The sequence below is a fragment of the Sebastes umbrosus genome, chromosome 14 (assembly GCF_015220745.1).
Source record: "Sebastes umbrosus isolate fSebUmb1 chromosome 14, fSebUmb1.pri, whole genome shotgun sequence".
Classification (NCBI taxonomy): Eukaryota; Metazoa; Chordata; class Actinopteri; order Perciformes; family Sebastidae; genus Sebastes; species Sebastes umbrosus.
In genome coordinates, this window is record NC_051282.1 from 13,767,025 (window position 1) to 13,789,595 (window position 22,571).

A 22,571-nucleotide genomic window follows, 5' to 3' on the forward strand; every position below is an offset into this window, starting at 1 on the left:
AAGTTCAGCTCACTAATTAACACATTGTACCTCATTTGTTAACCCGCACAAACATAGAAGTGTAAAAACGACAAGTTGCAGTTTTACTGAGGGACTTTTGTAATTACAGATTAAACAAATGAGATATAACATATTAATGAGTGAGCTTTAGAGGTGCGTCTAGGCTAATTCTATGACCTTCAGACAGAGCCAGGCTGTTTCCTCCTGTTTCCAGTCTTTGTGCTAAGATAAGCTAACCGACTGTTATTTACCGCTATTTATCGTATAAAGGTGAGAGTGGTATCAATCTTGATTAATCTTCAGCAGAAAGATTCCCAAAATGTTGAACTGTGGCTTTAAGCAGGACAGCGGTTGCACATACCACGGGGGAGAAGGGAGAGTAAAACTTAATTTGAATAGACAGCAAACATTTTGATAGGTCAGGTGTGATTAATAACATCACTTATTGCCAGGCCCATGGTGCCTTCAAATGGGGTCGTGTTTACTGTGTTCAGGAGAAGAGTCCATATGTTATTTTCAAAGTTTGGATTATTATTTAAGATATAACCTTAGAAAAAATCTCCCAGGATAAGGGCACAGTGAAGACTTTTCTGCTACAATGCATTTTTGCTACGTCATTTTGCTTTACAAGTCCTGTCATGTGTCCTTTTTTATGCTCTTATAATGAATGGCATAAGAAATATTAGATTAATCAAATGAACTCTGGTGAAGAGCCCCTGAATAACAGACACTCTGTGAATTCAATTTGGCAGGGAAGCCCCGTCCGTCACTGCCTTTGAAAAATGACGGCACTGCGTGCCCTGAAACCTTCTTGGTTTAATACCATCTTCAACAGAGGACTGCCAAGGAATTACTTAGTGTGATTAAATTAGATGGGAAAGTGAGTTGGCTCTTATAGGCAGCTTATTCATTTCATAATGTGCAGGTATTGAATGTGTGTCAAGTGCCGAGCAGGAACTAATCAGGGGCTTCCAACTTGATTTGGGGTTTTTCTTATCATTTATTTTAATTTGGCTTTTTATGATTTATATCAAACATGCACTGGTGAATGTCATGTCAAGAGTTGTAGATTTTTACGCCCTGTTTGTAGTGTTTATACATGTCATTGATTCAATTCCAAAGCACGACTTAAAGTGGAGAAAGAACACAGCACTGATAGAATTAACAGCTGGGCTCGGCTCATATTTCATTCGATTGGACGGGAAAGTCGGACTACAACGGTGTCAAATTGAACTGTAGTGAAGCAAATGCAACAAATTTGTTTGATATTGATTTTTCTGCTATACTGTGGCAACATCACAAAGCCATGCTGAGCCTAGAGGTTGAGAAATCTTAGTTTATGATTGGACGATTGTAGATCATCATTCAATTTGCGTTTTGTTTAATTATTTCTTTTATTCAAGTTTATCCTCATACTGGAAAAGTTGAGTGTCTATATGTGCTTCTTTGACAAAACGAAACAAAACAAAAACATTTATTCCCGTAATGTCAACTGATCAGATTCTGCCAGAGCTTTCCATCTTGTAAAAGAACACACTGACCAGATTGCTTAGCAAAATAATATTAAAATATTATATTATTTGTCATTGTTTTGTGTTGAAAATTGATTTCCAGTAATAAATATATACATACATTTGCATAAAACAAGCATATTTGCCCACTCCCATGTTGATAAGAGTATTAAGATACTTGACAAATCTCCCTTTAAGGTACATTTTGAACGGATACAAAATGTGCACACTCATAATTGCGATTAAATATGCAAAACGTTATGGGCATGTTTGCGCTATAATATCATCAGCACAATATCTTTTGTGAATCGGACCTTCTGTTGCAAATGATCTCATGAATGAACTCACGGTGCTATCAGCGTCCGCAATCCATTCTTTGTGAATTCGCCTGTCAGTCATGAGACCCATTGCTCATGTAAAAATATTGATTAGTGCAGCTACAGTATATCTCAGTGAGAGGCCAGAAAGTAGGGCAGTATCAGGTTATGTTAGGATAGAGACCTTAAAACAAATGCATTGTAACTACCAACTTCCATTCCATCTTCAGAGATTGCTTTGTACCTTCAAAATAAGATACTGATGAAAGATATGACTCATGGGAAGACGTTCTGCTGACGTAATATATCATAGTGTATTTTTAGAGCACTTGGACTATTTGACAAAAGCAGAAAACTGAGAACGTCTTCAGAATTCATTAAGCTCAACAGGGGATGCCAGATATACCATGCTATCTGCTGTATCACTACCTTAAGCCCTCGGCTGTGATGCAGCTGAGCTGTGTTACCCATCGATTGCAGGCATCTGACTGGATACGCCTCCTGAGGCCCGGCAGACTGAATAATTTAATGGCATGGTTGGAATTTTTAGAACGAGCGAGGGGAGATGCAGGGAGTCGCCGTTTCAGTATCCGACCACTCCCTGCTTCTGCAGTTTCACACACTACGCATTGCCAAAACACTTTTGGAATAATATATTGAAAAAATAGGAGATCATACCACAGATTAATCACAGGCTCAGGGGAGGGAGACAGAATGATTGGTAATAAGAACAAAAGTGTCTATTAACAGGCGAGAGTTACATTTATTTCAGGGTCATAAAATTGATTCAATGCTGAAATTAACACATTAACTGATGAGATGGGGCGACACTGTGAACCAAAATCATTTCACAGAGAGCCCTGGGACTGATTATTTTTTGAGATGATTTTATGGGAGCAGGAAATTGGAGACACATTACTTTAAAGGGGAACTACACCCATTTTCAAAATTCATACATGTTATTTCTATGGTCTAAGACAGTCCAAAAAATATTAGTAAACATGAACAACTTTCTCCCAAATCCAAAAACTAGATTGCTAAAACAAACATTCTGTGGGTCCACAAAGTCAGCCTACCGTTCATTGTCTACGGAGCAGCTCCAGACTTTATACCCTATGACATCACAAGTTTGAGACTTACTTCTCTGGTTTCTGGCTTTCAGAGAGAGTAGCTCATGTTCACTAATATTGATTGCACTTTCCTAGGCCATGGAAATAATATACTGGAATTCTGAATTTGGGTGTTGTTCCCCTTTAACTTTCAGTAAATATGAGAGACTACGATACAACAGCAGCTGAGAGGAAGAAATAAAAGAAACATCTGAGCCAGCAGCAACTCAAACAGATGTTCTCATATTCCAGACAAACCAGAGACAGGGGCAGACGATGTATTTCCTCCACGTAGATCAAACAAAGAGACTGTTGAAGCTTTTTATTAGCTCTACTGACACGCTGCAGTCGTAGCACACTTTTTTTCAAAAGACAAAAGCCTATTGTAAATATTTTATTACTGTAAGGAAGGACGGAAGATGGAAGGAAGCAAGGGAAAACAGATGGATGGATGGAAATAAGGAAGGACAATTTTAATGTCATGAGATCCTGGAAATATGTCAGCAATTTATTCTCAATCTGCTCTTCTGAAGAACTGTGATCTCTCCGTGCAAAATGTTCTGCTGGCTGGGAAATACGCTTATTCACTTTCTTGCTGAGAGTTAGATGAGAAGAGCCAGCAGTGGGTTAGCTTAGCTTGGCTTAGCATAAAGACTGAAAACCAATGGAAACAGCTAGCCTGGCTCTACCCGAAGCTAACAAAATCCACCTACCACCACCTCTGAATTAACATGTTAGGCAGTGTTTGTGTACAGGAAAACCAAAGTGTAAAAACGGAAAATGTACCATTTATTGGCCAAGTACAGACTTTGGTTGCGTCCGAAATTCCTATCCTTCCTACCATACTAACATGCTATTCAGTACGCTAAAACAGTATGTGAGATTTTTTAGTATGTGTGAAACCTTAGTATGAAACGAATGTATGCAAATTTTTTGTATGCGAATTTCATACTATTTCCTGTGAAATATTAGTATGCAAACACTCGACACTACGGCGGCATAAATATCCCACAATGCAATGCTGTAGTAACAACAAGGTTCCTAATAGACAATGGTGGACAGCTCTGTAGCGTCAATAACGCTTCAGTTCAAGTGTAAGTATAATATTCCACTTTTGCTATCGGCATGATATAGTTTTTAAGTTAGTTCAGACTTTGTGATTCTCACAAATCATTGTTTTGGTCAAAAGAGCTTGGTACAGGTTACCATGGTTACGCATCTCAAACCAGCAAGGATGCTCTCAGAAAGTGACGGGGTGATTGCAGTTCAGTGCGTCCAAAAAGATACATACTACTGTTTATTGACACAAAAGTACATTGAACGATAGTACACGTATGGAGTATGTATAGTGCAAAGGATGCGTTTTCAGACGCAGCCTATTTCTTGTGCTTGGCCAGAACCAGTTGTCAGGCAACCAATGAGACGACTCCAGGAAGCTACTGGTTCCGAGATATAACCTGATAATTAGTGAGCTTTAGAGGTGTTGGCAGGCAGGTTTGGTGACCTTTGGACAGAGCCAGGGTAGCTGTTTCTAGTCTTTATACTAAGCTAGCCAGTTGCTCGCTACATATCTACCGTACTCACATGAGAGTGGTATCAACCTTCTCATTAATCTCTCTGCAGGAAAGCAATTAAGGGTATTTCACAAAATGTCAAACTATTCCTTAACATATGAGTCATACATGCTATGCTTTCATAACCTATTTCATGAAATCTATAAGCTGTGTGATTTCATTTCAAGCCAATTACTACCAAGTATTCGCAACACAAAGATGCAAAGAGTTAGATAATAATGTGGTTTCTGCTCCTACAAGTATTCTTTCCTTGAAGTCGCTGTCCCTCATGAGATTAAAGAGCTGTCAGAGCCTCCTCCAGGCAAAGTTAGACACAGCTCTGCTCAGAAACTGGAGCAGGAAGTCAATCAGGGAATTCATGCAGGACAAATGATGTTAACATGACTACTTGTTAAAAACTTGTTCTTCTGACACTGTTACTTCTACCTGTGATGTTTTGTATGTTTGAGCATGCCGGCTAATGCTAACTGATCCAGTCCTAACAATCCTAACAATCCAACGGTAGAAAAATCACAAGGCAATAACCGTACTAGTACTGGTGTGAATCACTGCCCTTGAGGGAATTCAATCACAAATTATGGATTTTTCAAATGTATTCATCCCTGATTGACTGATTTATTGATTGAATGAAATGTGGAAGCTAATCACCATAAGGGCATATCACAGTAAAGGTTCCCATTCCCAGTATGGTCACATTGATTACATTTCCCATATCATACATTAACAATTAACATTTACCCATCAGAGAACGAAGTCAGCTGATTTGTCTATCTCTTGTATCCATGTCTCTTACCACAATAAGACAGTTGGAACTTTGTCTTTAATGTGGGGAAGAGATACAGCCTTATGATAAACATAACAGTGTATGTTTGGCATGGCACATCATCCGACCACTACCAGATTTGGGTTGTAAATTTGGGGAAACGGGAAAATTTGGCATTTGGAAAAGAAAAGACAGAAACAAAATGTGTTTTTGGTTTAAAAAATGGTTTTGAATCCAATCCAAACAAACCCCAACTCTGGTCCGCATGCACTTGACACCATCCCAACTGATCTCATTATGTGAATGTGGCCTTGCATGAGTGAATGAAACTTGAATGCATCCGTCTTCAGCCACCGCAGCTTCGCACTCAGCCCCAGCTCGCTGCTCTAAGTCCCCCTCCATCTCAAATACTGTCTTCTGTCCTTCCTCTCTGCTTGCCTCCGCTGGCGCCCACAAGGTCGTAATATTTTTCAAGGTATGTATGGATCCACACCTGTTGAATTTTCAAAACGAGCTGCCATCTTCCTCGTCATGTGGAATATATTTTGCCGTGCTGACTGTTTGTGGCTCTCTAGGAGATGGTTGTATAGCGGACGTACCGCTCCGAGTCCCCCCCTCCCTGCTTCAGACTGGATAGCTGTTTAGCACCTCATGAGACATCCATAGGCAACCACACACATAACAACAACCCTAGTATGTCTGGCACCATTGCAACCCAGTGAGCTGCAATGTCGAGCTGGCGTCATGTGCTGACTCAATGGAAATGCTAACTCATTAGCATCCATTAATCAGCTCCCCTGTCGCAGTGCCACTCTCGCAGAACGCTTAGTCTCTGGAGCCCAGAACTAAATGGATTTGTTCCGATTCAGGTGGCAGGTAGTCTGAATACAGATCAAAACCCAGTGGGGTGCATTGGTGTTTTAGCACATTAGCCGTGTTTTGGCAACATCTTAAATCTTAAATGTGGATTGAAGGTTTATATTTAAGAGATTTGGTAATAATGCCGTGGAACGCACAAAACGGTTGACAAAAAAAGTCATTTTAACCCTTATCCTTACAGCCTGTTTGCTTAAAAGCTGTCTGTACAAGTGTGCTCCCTTTGCAGGAAATGGAGGATGTAGTCAGTGTGGACTGACAATTAGACTGTTGTCAGGCTATTAGGCGTTATCAGTCGCAATAAGCCCCATAAATGTGGGTCAGTAGGGGCCTACTACACCCACTAGTAGATTTGATCATCTTTTCACATAGTAAGTCATCAAAAGAAGGTATAAAAGAACACGACAGCAACCTCTAGCGACCGTAGTAATTATGAAAGGTTCCCTAAACTTATCTGTTTTTTTTTGCCTAAACCTAAAGAAGTTGTAATTTTGTTGCCTAAACCTAAAGAAGCCTTTTAGTGTGTTCAAAAGGTGACGTTTCATTCAGTTTTACAACATGTTAGAACGTATTAGAACTCGATGCTTCATAACGGCAGTCCACAAAACAATGGGTGACGTCACGGTGAAACTTAAAGTCAGCGTTGACTTATTTTCATTTACATCTGCAAATCAACTTACGTAACGTACTTAACTTGCATCACGTACTTTAAGTACTTAAATTACGTACGTAACTTAAGTTACGTAACAAATGTAGTTATTTAACCCGAAATAAATCTTTTCCTTAACCTAACCAAGTAGTAATGTAACATACTTAAGTTCGTCACATACGTAATGTACTTAACTTACGTCGGGAACTTCAAAGGGTCCTGACCAAGAGTCCGTATGTGACAAGTTGGGATTGAGAATGTGTTGGAAAATCGTAACAAAAACTCCATATAAACTTCTCTAGTTATTGTGGTTGTAGTTGGAGCCACAGCAGTGGTTGTGACAGAGCTTGTGGAGGCAATTTTAAAACCCTTACTGCCTGATTGATGCAATCTGTGTCCAAATTCGCACTCTTTCTCTCAGAAATATCATAACTCAGACATCATACACATATTTAAAGATTAATTGTTACACTTTCAGAGGACATCATTATCTCTGATGTCCATCGCAAATAAACGCTGCTTCAAATAAATTGCTTTGGGTATTAAATAAATCATGTTGTGACACTTGATATTCACTGTTTTCTAGGTTACCCAGATGCTTTCTAGGGTAACCCAGATGGGATGCAGTTTCCAGATAACTGCAGCAATCATGTATTTATATTTCAAGTATTTCATGATACTTTTGCTCTTTACTGCCCACTCTGTCATCCATATCGATGTATTTTGCCACCTTGCTGTCCCTGCTTAAAGTCAAATTTCCCATCTCCATTACCACAAAAGATGTTCCATCATGTATCACATTTATATTATGTTCCACAGGGGAAATATCTTTTTAACAGAATATGGGTTTGCTTGATTGTCTATGATAATATTTCAGATATTCGCAAATTAATTTCAATGGGACATAATTGCACAGTGAACATTATGAATATTTGAACTAGTCAAAGTTGCTTTAAGATCAAGAAGTTACATTTTTGTCCTGATACAAGCAAGGAGCTAATGAGTCCTAATGATTAAGCACTGATGTCCTGTATAATAGAAAAAAATACATGGACATCTTTGATATGTACCGACAACTGAAGTTTGACCAGCCAGATATTCCCCTAAGGAGTTGGAGGAGAGCAAAACAGAGCTAAAAGGAGAGTGAACATTGGACTTAAAATCATCAGGTCTTGAGAAACATGACTCCGAATGAATGCTAATGCTGCTCCATATAAGCTGAATATGTAAATAGGCAACTTTCTGTTTGTTTAGTTATTTATTTCTATGGGACTAAGCACATTAACCAACACTGACGTTAACAACATCAATTAGTAGTTCCACAGCTAATTTGCACCTGAAGTCCCAAAACAACTAACGCCTTCACCAGAACAACTTTATGAGGTGTTGATTTGTCAATATTGTGTTTACAGCTTGTTCCGCTGAACCCAAGTGGCCAAAAAAAAAAAAAAGCAAAAATCAAAATCAATCAATGCAGCTTTAATTTTGGAGTTGTAACTCTTGCTCATGATACAGTATATACACATTTCAAAACTCAGTCAAAACAAATTGTACAAGAGGTATGATTCTTTTGGGCTGTAGGTTGTTGTGTTGTATAGGATTGTACAGTTCTTGTTGTATTTCAGCCCTGCTATATAAGATGTTTGATATAGGAACAGTGAATGATTTCCTGGATATCTAACCAGTGAACATGATGAAATCCTCTTTGGAAAAAAATAATATGATTAAATACAAGAAAGGGAAAGAATTGATATGTATTATGAGTGAAAGTCCCCTTTAAGGCTTTTGACACACTGGTCTTGCTCTGTTTCACCTCTGTCTGGCCAGACTACAGGGGAGCAGGTGACGTGGGCGTGTTGCCTGCACTGCAGTGTTTCCTGCCAGTTTGTCTTTCTGTCTCTGTTCTCCCAGTTCCTCTCTATATCTACTGTTCTCTCATTTTCTTATGTATAAATACACAGAGAATAAAAATATAATATATATATATATATATATATATATATATACTGTACACTGGTATCACTATCTGTCTAACTAAATGTAATACCTCAGGATGCAGTGATTAGTTTGATTTTTGTCTCCATTTACCAGCCCAGTCGCCACGAAAATGTTTTGGCAAACACAGATACATTGAATGTGGACGTTTTTGCATTTGAGCAGAGCATGTGATGTATTACAACGAGCGACGTACAGAGCAAGTGACATAGTTTATGGAGCGGTCATTATTGAAAGTTACGTGGAATAATAACGAGTATAAAGTGTGAAACCAAATGTTTTTTACTGAACGTTATGTAAGAAAGTCCGCTAAGGGCATTTTTTATTTATTTATGCTAGTTACATTGTCACGTTACGTTGTCACGTTGCGTTGTCACGTTGCGTTGTCACGTTGCGTTGTCACGTTGCGTTGTCACGTTACGTTGTAACGCTACGTTGTCACGTTACCTTATTACCTTACGTTATTACCTTACGTTATTATTTACCTCAAACCATGATCTTTTTTCTAACCAAGTAGTTTTGTCACCTAAATCTAACCAATCGTTTCACAACGTTAAGCATATGGTATTGCAACCCAATCTCTTTGGAAGGCGAATAAATAGCACGAAATTAAGGACATTCCACGTGCCATGAGAACGCAACAAAACCACTCATGGGAAAACGTCATGGTTGGGCTTTAAAATAAGTACGTAATCTAAGTAAAATACATATGGAAACAACATAACAGAAGTATTGAAAACACGTCACATACGTCACTTCAAAATAACTCAACAACACTTTGGGACAGGAACATCCGTCTCGAATACCAGTCTCCTGGTTGCAAGTCCTGTGTTTGTTGGACCCATGCACCTCACCTTCCGCCGACCATAAGCAGTCTCTCAAACTTTTTATTTTACGTCACTAGCTCTGAGCATAGCGTACACACTACATGGTAAAGATGGAGAAATGAAAGCTGCTTCAAATCTAACATCTAGTTTGCCACTTTATCTCATTTTGCAAAATTATAAATATTAAAATACATTCAGTTGGCTGAAACAGCTCGAACACCTCGTTACCAGTGTTGTTGTCAACGATAAACAAATTATTTGTCTGTTCTGGCAATGAATCCTCAGAGATTATGAACGGATTTGGCAGAACTTTGGAGGAGGGTTTATGCAAATGATTTGGTTAGTTACTAGATTCTGCCTGTGATCTGGATCTGGAATTTCGCCCATAAAACAGTTTTTGATTTCTATCCATGACTACCCTCCTAATAAGGAGGCCTGACAGTGCAGCTGATAAAAAGCATTTCTGTGCTATTTTGGTGCAAAGGCTGCAGTTTTTGCAAGTTGCAGAATGCTCTGATGGTGATGGGTGTTTGTTTACATGCAGCAGCTTTATGGATTAGCACATACTGTACAAAGACCCAACTCTGAGTTGTCCATCTGCTGTTGCAAACATGGTAGGAATTATTTCAAGTGGCTGTAATTAACATGTTTATAACACCAATGTATCAAATGACAATGTAAAAACAATGAGACAATGCATAGTGATGAACCTACAGGGAATTATCATTTGAATATGCAGCTCAGCTCAGCTCAGCTTTACGGAGAATTTCAGCTCATTGTTTATCTGTCCAGCCCGCAACTTTACTGTTGTGTTTCACTCTCACAGCTCTCATGGTGTCGTTTTCAAGCTGTTTTCAATGAAAAAGCTGATTCACAATCACTTGTGCTACCTAAATGGACAGACTGATATCCCTGAAGTTTAACTGACTTGGTGTTATACTGTGATAATTGAGTGTTCCCTTAATTTTTTTTGAACAGTGTAATAAATACACAGATCAAATGTGGAGGAAAGCTATCAGTGTCCACAGCGAGTGCAGGTCTGATGTATTGGAACAAATGACTTAAAACAATTTGTGGCAGAGTAACCTTTGTTGCCTCAGAGGGTCTGTGCTATTCAAGCCTGTGATATATCTGCCAGCAGTAAAACACGATTTATCCTCAGAGAGGCTCTGTCTGATTGCTTAATGCAGTTACCATGGTTACCACTTCATGTGCTCAGGCTGCAGTGATGCGCATTGGAATTCCTCTTATCTGCTAAACCTTGCGGCTGCTTTTATACCTTTCTTCTGAGATGGTTGCACAAATTGCCTCTTCATGAGATAGAGCTGAGCAGTTTGGCTTTTATTTAGACATCAAAAGATACCTGCACAAGATATGTGTCCTAATACAGGTGGTATTATATGAAGAGTGGCACTGCACGAGCCCCTGGTAGTTTAGCCCAATGGCGCCCCTTTAGACACGCCCTGATTCTCATCTTTCTAAATATAGAATCAAGGTGAAGACTTCGTCACCGTTCCTACAGTACTCTATGACTCATCCCTCTTGCTCATTAGGTTATCTAAAGTGTTGGAAGAAGTATTCAGATCCTTTACTTAGGTAAAAGTACCAATATATTCATCTAAAATTAATAAAACTCTACTTAAAGGTACTTGTTGCCTGTTGGGCTTCAGTTTGCCATGTTATGATTTGAGCATATTTTTTTTATACTAAATGCAGTACCTGTGAGGGTTTCTGGACAACAGTTGTCATTGTTTTGTGTTGTTAATTGATTTCCAATAATAAATATATACGTTTGCATAAAGCAAGCATATTTGCCCACTCCCTTGTTGATAAGAGTATGAAATACTTGACAAATCTTCCTTTAAGGTACATTTTTAACAGATAGAAAATAGCGATTAATCGCAATTAATTATTTTAATACATTGTAAGCCCTATCTTAAACATTTTGCTCCTTTTCTCCTCCTCCTTCTCTTCGCAGACCATGCAAGCGGCGCGATGCCCGACAGATGAGCTCTCGCTGACTAATTGTGCCGTGGTGAACGAGAAGGATCTGCAGTCAGGACAGTGAGTAGTCATTATCGCCTCTTCATCAATGCGTTTGTCAATACAGGCACACAGCCGGGCATCTCTCCAATCGTTTTCTCACCTGTCCAAAACACTCATCCATCCACCCACGTTACCACCATCCAGAAGGTCACAGTCATTAAACTGATATGAGGCTGCAGGACTTGCAAGGTGCATCGTAATTTTGCTGGATATTGTAACAATGACAATTAAAGCTTCAATAATTTGATGTAAAAAGACACCATCTTTTCAACCTGACTCACCAAGTCTCATGTTAAGGTTTTTGGTATAAGCTGTTAAGCTTAACACTAACGACAACAGGTCCTTCAAACTAAACAACAAAATGCTTTGTATGTTAACGCCTTAAAAAAAATGTTTTTTTCTGATCTGATCCCTGATCAGTAAATAAGGATTCTATCAGTGAGATATAAAATTCTGACAGCCCTACTTATTATACATCTATGATGTATATACATTAAACCAATATTGCAGAAAAATGCATACCATTAATAGTTCAAAATAACTTTAAAAAGGAAAAAGCGATACTATGGTTATCCATGTTATCCCAACTTGTCAGATCAAAAGTAATTATGTACAGTTCCTCCATCTTCCAACTTGGCACATTCAGCCATAAAGTAACACAGCACAAGTTTATCTCAGTGATTCGAGTAGGAAGTTATTTCACTGCCATTTCTACATTGGCATCATCACAGATTAAACCTTCTGCATGAAATTGCAAACGGTTGCACACACACCGTTGTTTTTTTGTGCGTCTGCATTATTTTGTCCCTGTCAGTTTTGCAACAGTGAAATAAAAGCTTTACCTCTCGGTTTTACATGATAAGCATTCAGACACTTATCCTGTTTCAGCTTTTATCTCTTTGTTTATTGAAACAAGGAATGTTGCTAATAAAAATAAATGATGGGATCGAGCTTCTGACAAACAACAGAGGGTTTTCAGAAGGCACAACACATGCCCCTTGCAGCAGCAAATGTACATAAGCGTGCACATAAGTACGGTTACATAAGTGTGGAACAATCCAAAAATAAAAACATGCAAGAAATGGTTCATATAGGTCTACAGATTTGCACACATTACTTTCCCGCCAAAATATAATTTTAAGAATTAGGTCAAATATTGATTATCCAAAAGAATAAGATCACACATTATGCTTGTTTTAATGTGTGAGCCACTCGACAGATCTCAAAGTAAATCTGTGATTTGAGTTTGTCCTAGATTTTCACTGCCATGGCAACTGCAGCCTTGTCTTTATCATTCAGTGCCACCGAGCAGCAGCGTTGGTGCCACCTGTGTTCTTTTTAATTAGGAATAGCTCAATATTCTTTGGGTTCAACACTGTTGTGCTTATTGGAAATTAAAGTTTCTGCTAATGAGTATATGCAGATATTCAAAGTCTGCTGGCAAGATATTGTATTTTCAAAGTCGTGACTTAATTTCTATAGTAGCCTAGCAACAAGGTATCATGGATCTTTAAAATTAAGGTGTTAAATAGCCACAGCAATTATACCATGTAATGCATTCCTGAGCAACAGCATTTAAAAAAGGGTTTTATGGTGCCTTTAAATGAAACTCGTGAGCTCGTTTTTACAACGTGGGAAGTTGTGTACACGATATGCTTGGCGTTCAAGTAGTTAAGCCGCTGCTAATCAACGGCAATATTAACATTACTGTCGGCGTCTAGAAGCCACAGAAGCTAACAATTTAGCAAGCTAGCAAGTGGGTAACATAATGCAGTAAACGAATAATGACTGGCCGTTGGGAATATCAACATTTTCCTCAGACATATAAAATTAAGAAGAAAAACAATATACGACTAAAATTATAATATATTCACCTTATTATGTACCAAAAAATGAACTTCCAAGGCCTCCGCCATTTCTGACAACGTCAACAAACACGTCACAACTCATAAGCTTTCAGAAACTTTCCACTTACGAGGTCGTGACTACCACAAGAGGGGGGCGTTCATATGGACTCTTCTCGTGAACACGGTAAACACGACCCTATTTGAAGGCACCGTTACTCAAACTCTCTTGATGAACCTTGTTGGAATGACGGCCTATGTGAGAGGAGAGAACTAGTACACTAGTAACCATCGGAGATTAACCAATCCCAACTCTTCAATAATGCCTCTATGAAATTGGCTAGTTCAATATTGATGATATGATATGTTGGTGTTTTTTTCCTCACCTCCTGAAATGTGACCTGGAGTACTGTAAAAAGATCAGTGGTGTATTTGAATGAATGAATTAAAGCTAAACTAACCAATGTGTTTAATCAACAATGAGTAAAATACTCTGTGTAATGTGAAAGGAGTTTTTCCATCCCAGCATGTGATACCCTCTCTGCAGAGCCTTTTACTCTATTTTGGATTATTGCCTTTTCTATTCGGCACGAAGCTACCTACTCAGCACCAAACAGCAGATGAACAACTTTAGCAACTAGCTACTTAACATTTAGTGGAGCATTTAGCAGCTAAAGAGGCACATATTTCCCTCAAGAGTTGGTTGAGACCAAACCAGAGCAAAAAGGAGACTGAATATTGGACCATATTTTGGATCATATTTGTCCAGAAATGAAATTGCATGCCTTGTCGCTCCATGTCTGCTGGATGAGTAAAAGGTAATTGTTTGTTAAAACATGAACCATGTCATGGCCAAAAAAGAAAATCAATTAATGCAGCTTTAATCGCTACACAGCAACTACGGGGAGGTAGCCTATACCAGTGTTTCCCAAACTTTTTTTTTCTTGGGACCCACTTTTTAAAAATGACAAACCATTGCCACCCAATTCACAATTCCTGACCATTTTTACTGCCATTTCTGCATCACCTTATATTATCATGATTAGGTAAACCGGCCGTTTCAAAGAGCTAAATGTGTGATGAAAACATATTGAAAACATATACACGTTAAATACTTTAGAAGCAAGGCCAAATAAATGCATTTAGGTGGATTTAACAGGCTGTCGCTTTTTCCCTCTCATCAGTAAAACAAACAGAATGTACGCTAGCCTTTCATATTAGATTCAATGTTATGAGTAGGCTACTATACGAACATTCAGGCTCCCTCATGTGGCACAAAAGTGTACTGCAGATATAAAAAATAAATAAAAGACTGGAGAATTGAGAATAATTTGCATATACCATTAAAATGTCACAGAAAGGTAGCCTACAATAGAAAGAGGGTCGTTCTAGGGAAGAAGGCATGGCAGAAAAACACGAGTAAAATGGAGATGAAATGTAAAGTTGAAGTTAAAGCACAAAATGGAGCAGACAAGAACATATCAGATAGTAAAATGTCAAATAAGATGAGTTGGTTTTAAGATGAGTGAGCAGTGTTACATTGCATATACTCGTTACATCAATGACAGTCATGTGCTTGCCAAAAAATAAATTACAACACATGTAATAACCAGCTGTCTCCTATCTCTGCAGACATGTGACTGTGAAGACCACACCCAACCACAAGTATGTGTTTACAGTGAAGACCCACCACACCGTGGCAGCTGGAAGCATCGCCTTCAGCCTGCCGCAGGTAAGCCCCCACACACACACACACACACACACACACACACACACACACACAAGCACTCTGTGTTGATTACTATTTGTTGGATTGCCTTTCCTTATGTCTCTTTCTTTATCTCTCTCTTGTAGAGGAAATGGGCCGGTCTCTCTATTGGCCAGGAGGTGGAAGGTATAACTTTCTCTATGTCATTACTGATAATGATGGTTAACTATACAAACAGAACATTATTGCTCTTTTGCTGTAATTGACATTCGCTATAAGCCCCGACCTCCTTAGTTACTACTTTCTGAAACATAACATAAGGATAAATAAGGATAAGTATATACATACTTTTCTGTTTTATTTCATGTTAAGGACAATGTGATATGTTCTACATATGTTAAGATGACTTTTGCCATGTCTATAACGACAAGAGGAATAGCTTTAGGCTGTGGACTAACAATGTGTTGTCTGGAGTTTAGAGTTTAGTGATACTTAAGCTACTCATTTGGTATTGATTCCTTCTAAAAAATATTGATAATAAATTATATAAACAAAACGTGGGTGGCATCCAAGTCTTCTGCACCACCTTCTGTCCAATAAAAGAGGTTGCAGGAGAGTTTTGAGAGAGGCAAAGCATATCCAGGTGCAGGTAAAACCCTCATTAGTTTGATTTTGCCGTGTCTGTCTCTCTGCTCTAAATTCCGAAACTTCATCACCACAATCTCATTTGAAAATGGGTTGTTATGTAAGTTTGAATTTTCAAGTTCTTTATAATCACGTGCACAACATTACAGTGAAGCAGCCGTTGGCGATGAAAATCTTGGATCTCAGACTCCCTCCAACAATGCTTGTTAAATATGCAGGCTAAAAAAAAAAAGAAAAATCACGCAAATGAAAGCAAAATGAGAATCTAAGACATAAAGAGAATATAAAATAGAATATACAAATATAGGGCTAAAATATAAAGTTACAGGAATGTAGTAAATATGCTTTAAATAGGTATATTTTTCTAAAAATGACCATTATTTTTTTTTTAAAGATCACATGCCAATTTAAGAAATGATCAGTATCGGTGTTGGTAAAATTGGAACAAAAAGTAGCGATATCATATAGAATTATAAAAGTGTGGTATCGCCCGTCCCTGGTGTAAACTTCCCTCCATCCAATGAAGAGCAGGACAGAGCTGCTAACATTACCCAGCTTTGATATCGCAGTGGGGAGATATTACACACTGCTAGTTGTGATTAGTGTTTTCAGTGTTGAAAAGACCAAAAGCAAAAAACACAACCCTCCAAACTGTCGCCCTCCTACTCTAATACAATGTAACAGTGCTAGTCTATCTAAGATGTTGCATTCATTCATCATATATGTTCAATTTGCCCCCGTCTGTCCCCACAGTGGCCAACTTTAACTTCGACAAGTCCAAGCAGTGCATTGGCGCCATGACAATCGAAATTGACTTCCTGCAGAAGAAGAGTACCGACTCCTCCCCCTACGACTCGGACAAGATGGCAGCGGAGTTCATCCAACAGTTCAACAACCAGGCCTTCTCCGTTACCCAGCAGGTTCATATTCACAAACCTACAAAATGTCTCTCACACAAATACATAATAATGTGGAGTGACATGTACATTTTGCTTTGTTCTTTGTTGTTCGGTGTTGCTCTGTAGTTGGTTTGACCGTCCTCTTGCTTTTCTCCGTCTCTCAGCTCGTGTTTAGTTTCTGCGACAAGCTGTTTGGCTTGATGGTAAAAGATATAGAGGCCATGGATGCCAGCATCCTCAGAGGAGAGCCAGCTTCTGGAAAGAAACAGAAGGTACCTGACCTGCATGCAGAGCCCTGAGCGGGTTTAAGAATCGTCATCAAAACCAGTGAAATGAAAAGTTCAAAGTGTCACCAGCCTTTCTCAAATTAGGCTTTTGTTGAAATAGTTTATCTGCTTATTTCACCCTGTCCCAAGAGGGGTTCTGTGTCTGTTAGTCTCAAGGGGATACTGCCATATCAGCAGAGCAATAACATAATGCACAGCACACTGTTGGTCAAGTAGATATTTTTCCCTTTATTCTCATTAAGTTATGACTTTATTCTATTAATTTTAAAACTTTTAAATAACATTAAATGAGAAAAGTTGATCTACAAGAGAGTAAATATTTACTCCATTATATTCCATTATATATGTATATATTGTATTGTCGCCTGGCACCTGAATTTCCTGTTTTCCTTTACATAAATAAAGACATTTCCACCATAAATTGGTGCATAAAAAAATCACCAGAATGCTCAAAATTTAAATTTATTTTTTAAACTTGACTAACATATAGTCACCCCCTCCATAATTAAACTCCAATTAATACCTAATAGAGAATCAGCTTGACAATTTAATTGCTTTTGAGAGATGAAATGGTCCGGATATAATCTGGAATCAAGGGGATTGAAGCATTACAGTGGCAAACACTGTTAAATGATATGCTATACTATGTTTACCATACTACTGCCGCTGCTCAATGGCTTCTGGTAAATAATTCATAATAATAATTAATTTAAGCCTCATCCTGATCCTCATACACCCAGCTCACAATTGGTGTCACTGCAATAAAGAAGAGCGTCCCACCCCCCTAATTTATTGCATTATACTCATTATTTATTAAACTACATTAATATGGTGGCCTCTAAGGACAAAATGCATTCATAGGCAGAAGTGCAAACATTGAGAGAATTGCATTTCAGATCGAAAAGCACTGGGGACGCTTTCGCTCTTGTACATGTTTTTATCCGTAGGGGGCCACACTGCATTCATATTCTACATGTAATCCCAGGAAGGAAAAGATGGCCTTGTATTTGCTAAAGTGTCTGATTGTAACTCTCTGTTCTCTGACAGATTGACAACGGACTGATGGTGGGCAACAGCCAGGTGATTTTTGAGAAGGCAGAGAGTTCATCCCTCTCACTAGTTGGTACGTAAATTATTTTCCCAAAACTTAATTGACCTCAGGATCTGGATTTTAAGGGTTTAAGAAAAGAGAAGGAACAATATGTCACTAGATGAAGGTGGTAAATGTGGTCAGAACCCGTTTTTCTTAGCATGATTCTTTCAGTGTAACACAATGTTTTAAAAAGCTGAGATATTTCAATTCTTTCCAGTCCCTTTTCTATTTCCTCCACAGGATGGCAGTAAGAGCACTACAGTATTCTCTCACTGATGCATCATCTTCCATAAATCACCTCTCTGCTAAGGAAAAGAAAGACTTATAAACCAAACTTGGCTTTTATTTTATGGATTTTAATTAATTATTGAGCTACAACATCCTGAAACATGGTTTATTTTCAGGATGCTGAAACAAATATTTTACTCTCTCCTTGTAGAGTTACTTGCCTTAAAGAAATACAGTATATCTACAAGTTGCTGGTCAAGTAGTTTCCCCTATTTCTTTTAACAGGTAAGGCAAAGACCAAAGAGGCCCGACAGTCAATCATCAACCCAGAGTGGAACTTTGAGAAGATGGGAATCGGAGGTCTGGACAAGGAATTCTCCGCCATTTTCCGCAGAGCCTTCGCTTCCCGAGTCTTCCCTCCAGACATTGTGGAGCAGATGGGTGAGAAACTCTCTCTATCCTCACTCCGTTTGGTCACTTTTCATTTTTTTACCATGCTGGACTGCCTTAGTTTTTTGCTTATTTTTTTGTGCTGAGACTCTACTGTATGTAATGCATGTACTTTCATTTTTTAAATTCATTTCAACCAACAAATGAATGTTACGATGGCTTATTAGGGCCATCATAGGTATAGGCCGGGGGTAGGAGGGTGATATTCCAAGAAAAAACTCAGAATTTACGAGATGAAAGTCGCAAATTTATGAGAAAAAAACGTGGATATTCTCTGAGATTATAAAGTCATAAATTTGCAAGTAAAAAAACAGGAAATTCTCTACTGTCACAAATTTATGATAGAAAAAAACCTCGGAAAATTGTGTTTTTTTGTCGAGGAACCACATGGCTTCACTTTGCAAGGTTGGATCAACCTCATCACTGGATGACCAAATTAAATTATACTTTGTAATCAGGTTAAGCAATAAGGAAATACTCATTATACTCATTACTTATTATCAGCATCCAGACTTTGAGGAGACGTTGCAGGGAATTCAAAAAACAACAACATAGCCTACTGATTTGAGTTTTTTTACTCGTAAATTTGTGAGTTCTGAGTAAATTTACGACTTTAATCTCGGAAATTAAATTTTTTTTTCTCAGACTATCACCCCCCTCCCCCGGCTCTGTAATTTTTTGGTAGCAATTTATAATAACCATCATTTATAAATGGTAAATTGATAGTTATTTAATTTGAGTGAATACTTATTTTACTATTAACAAACAACAAAATGATAATTAATATTTTGTACTAATTATTCGTAGTGCTATAATATCTTGATCATGATCTTTATTATTAGTTTGTGTAATATGAAATAATTTGTTTATAAATGATATATTGTATCATAGCTGATAGGAGACGATAACAATTACATTCTGATTATATTAGTCAACTATTTATTAACAGTTTATTGTTGCACACATTATAACATTTTATGTACTATATTAAGTATTTGTTAGTGATTACTAAATGATTTGTAAAACTTAAAAAAAAGTATTACATCTATAAACATTACATAGATAGATGGACCAGAAACCAATTATTAACCATTGACAAAGTATTAACTATCTATCTAAATATTGTTTGTAGACACTTTACAAAGTATTTATTAACCTTTTAACAAGGAATTATAATCATCAGTTGCAACTTTATAATAGTCATCCAATATCTTAATCATTAACAAATACTCAATTTTTTTTATTTCTTCCTCTCTATCTCTTCCCTTTGGCATGTCTTCTCCCTCGCCTCTTCCTTTGTTACAGGGTGTAAGCACGTGAAGGGCATCATGCTGTTTGGGCCTCCAGGCTGTGGTAAAACTCTGATGGCCAGGCAGATTGGCAAGATGCTCAACGCCCGCGAGCCCAAGGTTGTCAACGGTCCCGAGATCCTCAACAAGTACGTGGGAGAGTCTGAGGCCAACATCCGCAAACTGTTCGCTGATGCGGAGGATGAGCAGAAGAGGGTGAGAGATGCTACATGTACTTTTTTTTTAATATTTTCAATTAAAAAAAACAAAAAACTGAATTAATCCATTTTCGACCTGTCTCCAGCTGGGAGCCAACAGTGGCCTCCATATCATCATCTTTGATGAGCTGGACGCCATCTGCAAGCAGAGAGGCACGGGCGCCAGCAGCACGGGCGTGCACGACACCGTGGTCAACCAGCTCCTGTCTAAGATTGACGGCGTGGAGCAGCTTAACAACATCCTGGTCATCGGTCAGTAGCATCCCCGCCAGCTATGTGATACATTATACTGATTAGAGAGCAGGGCCTGTTGCACACACATCCAGTATTACCAGTCAAATCAAAGCACATGCTTGTGATCCATGCAAGAGCATGTAAGAGCCCTGTAAGACTCTGCAATCTGCAAGCAACAATCACTTTTTATAACTGCCACCGTTTGGGATCTGTAAGTAGTGCTCGCAAATCGCTTTTGTGAAACGAGTCCCAGATGGTAAAAACCACCACCATCGTAACAGCCAATGAGGGAACAACAGAGATTGAGAGAATAGCAGGAAGGAGGGAGGGCAGATTTATGTAACTAACTGATGCTGTTTGATATTTACTGAATGAAATTCATTCGGAGGAATGTGTCACAGTGATGTCTGTGCAGATGCACACAACGGCAGCGGGAACTGATCTTATATGTAAGTAAATATACATATAACATGTATTCAGAAAAAAGTGATGGTGATGATGTTATTTCACATGTACACCTCAACATATTAATCCTACTTAGCTTAAAGTCAAAATATAAAGGGTATTCGTCACTGCAATTATTTAGAAAATTAACTGAAAATAAAAGTTGAAAATAAAAAAGGAAACAGTAATGAATACGGTCAGAATGGGTTCGCTTCCACTCATTGAGGGCGCCTGCGACCTCGGCCGACTTTCAGAGGTTGTAGCTGGCTCTAGGCTTCACTCTACCTTTAAGAGCTAAAGTTAATATTCTGGTATCGTATGAAATTACAAAAACCTCAGGAATCATGTTTATACTCGCTTGTCGCGAAGAACACTAAATAACACTACAAAGTTACGCTCAATTTTGGCGAGGAAAAACTGGCATGGCCATTTTCAAAAGGGGGTCCCTTGACCTCTGACCTCAAGTGTAATTTGTGAATGAAAATGGGTTCTATGGGTACCCACGAGTCTCCCCTTTACAGACATGCCCACTTTATGATAATCACATGCAGTTCTTTTTTTCATGCAGTATAAATGTGTTATTTTCACCTATTCTAAAAATGGTGTGTTTGAATACTTCTGCATACTGGGGTCCCTAAACAGTCTTGGAATTACATAAATTGGGTTTCACTGTAGCTGGATCCAATGAGCCCAACTATATTCATGTGTGATGCTGTTGGTCTCCATAGTAACCATTTCCTATAGTGAGACCATTTTTTGAAACTTGAGCTCATTGTATAAAATGACCTGTGGTGACCTCTAGTCTAGTATAATCACAATCTCATGAAACTTTACAGCCATAAACTACAGACCTGGAGCATTCAGAGGATGGATGGCTTTCCTAGCTGGATTGACAATAAGGGGGTTTCTGAGCAGTTTCCAGAACGGAAGTGCTCGCCATCCAATCGCCAAAAATTACAATTCTTGCAGAAATCTGCAAATGTCAAAAGTTTTTGATACCAAATCACAGCATGGCTTTTTCTATGATGTTCCTCAAGGTTTTGGTGTCTTAATGTGGTATTTTGGAGGGATTATTGATCATTTTTATTAATTCTCGTAGTGTAACAAATGGTATCAACCCCAAAAATAGATATGGGAATGGCCATCATATACTTCGATCATAATGTTCTAAACCGTTATACACTTTCACAATTCACGTTTATTATTTAATTAATTCATGTTTGTTTCTGATTTAAGTACAACTTGACAAACAATGCTGCATCTCAAATTAATCTTCAGGTTCCCAGCTTTCAGATGATGTACACCATTTCTATGTGACATCTACTGTTGACCTGCTATCTCCCCTAAAGACCCCCTGTACCCCCCCAAAAAAGACAAAAATGGCTCTATGAAAGAGGGGTGGAGTGGAAAATATTAAAGCTGACTCCCAGCAAGGATGAATGGCTCTAACATCAGCTGTTGTTTTCTCTTCCTCTCCAGGTATGACCAACAGGCCTGACCTGATAGATGATGCCCTGATGAGGCCTGGCAGGTTTGAGGTCAAGATGGAAATCAGTGAGTGTTCT

At 38.4% G+C, this 22,571-nt stretch overlaps 1 protein-coding gene across 3 annotated transcripts in view; it reads left to right on the forward strand.

Annotated features, from left to right (window-relative positions):
• Positions 1-22,571, forward strand: part of LOC119501795 (vesicle-fusing ATPase) — a 44,708-nt gene that overhangs the window by 11,639 nt on the left and 10,498 nt on the right. For 2 of the 3 annotated variants that reach the window (XM_037792412.1, XM_037792413.1), the window contains exons 2-12: positions 5,732-5,749; positions 11,600-11,685; positions 15,144-15,243; positions 15,366-15,405; positions 16,618-16,784; positions 16,928-17,035; positions 18,098-18,173; positions 18,657-18,812; positions 20,127-20,326; positions 20,415-20,580; positions 22,486-22,560. In XM_037792412.1, the coding sequence (XP_037648340.1) occupies positions 5,732-5,749; positions 11,600-11,685; positions 15,144-15,243; positions 15,366-15,405; positions 16,618-16,784; positions 16,928-17,035; positions 18,098-18,173; positions 18,657-18,812; positions 20,127-20,326; positions 20,415-20,580; positions 22,486-22,560 (1,192 nt within the window). The remainder of the gene's footprint in view (positions 1-5,731; positions 5,750-11,599; positions 11,686-15,143; positions 15,244-15,365; positions 15,406-16,617; positions 16,785-16,927; positions 17,036-18,097; positions 18,174-18,656; positions 18,813-20,126; positions 20,327-20,414; positions 20,581-22,485; positions 22,561-22,571) is intronic. The other variant, XM_037792414.1, reaches the window with a different exon arrangement.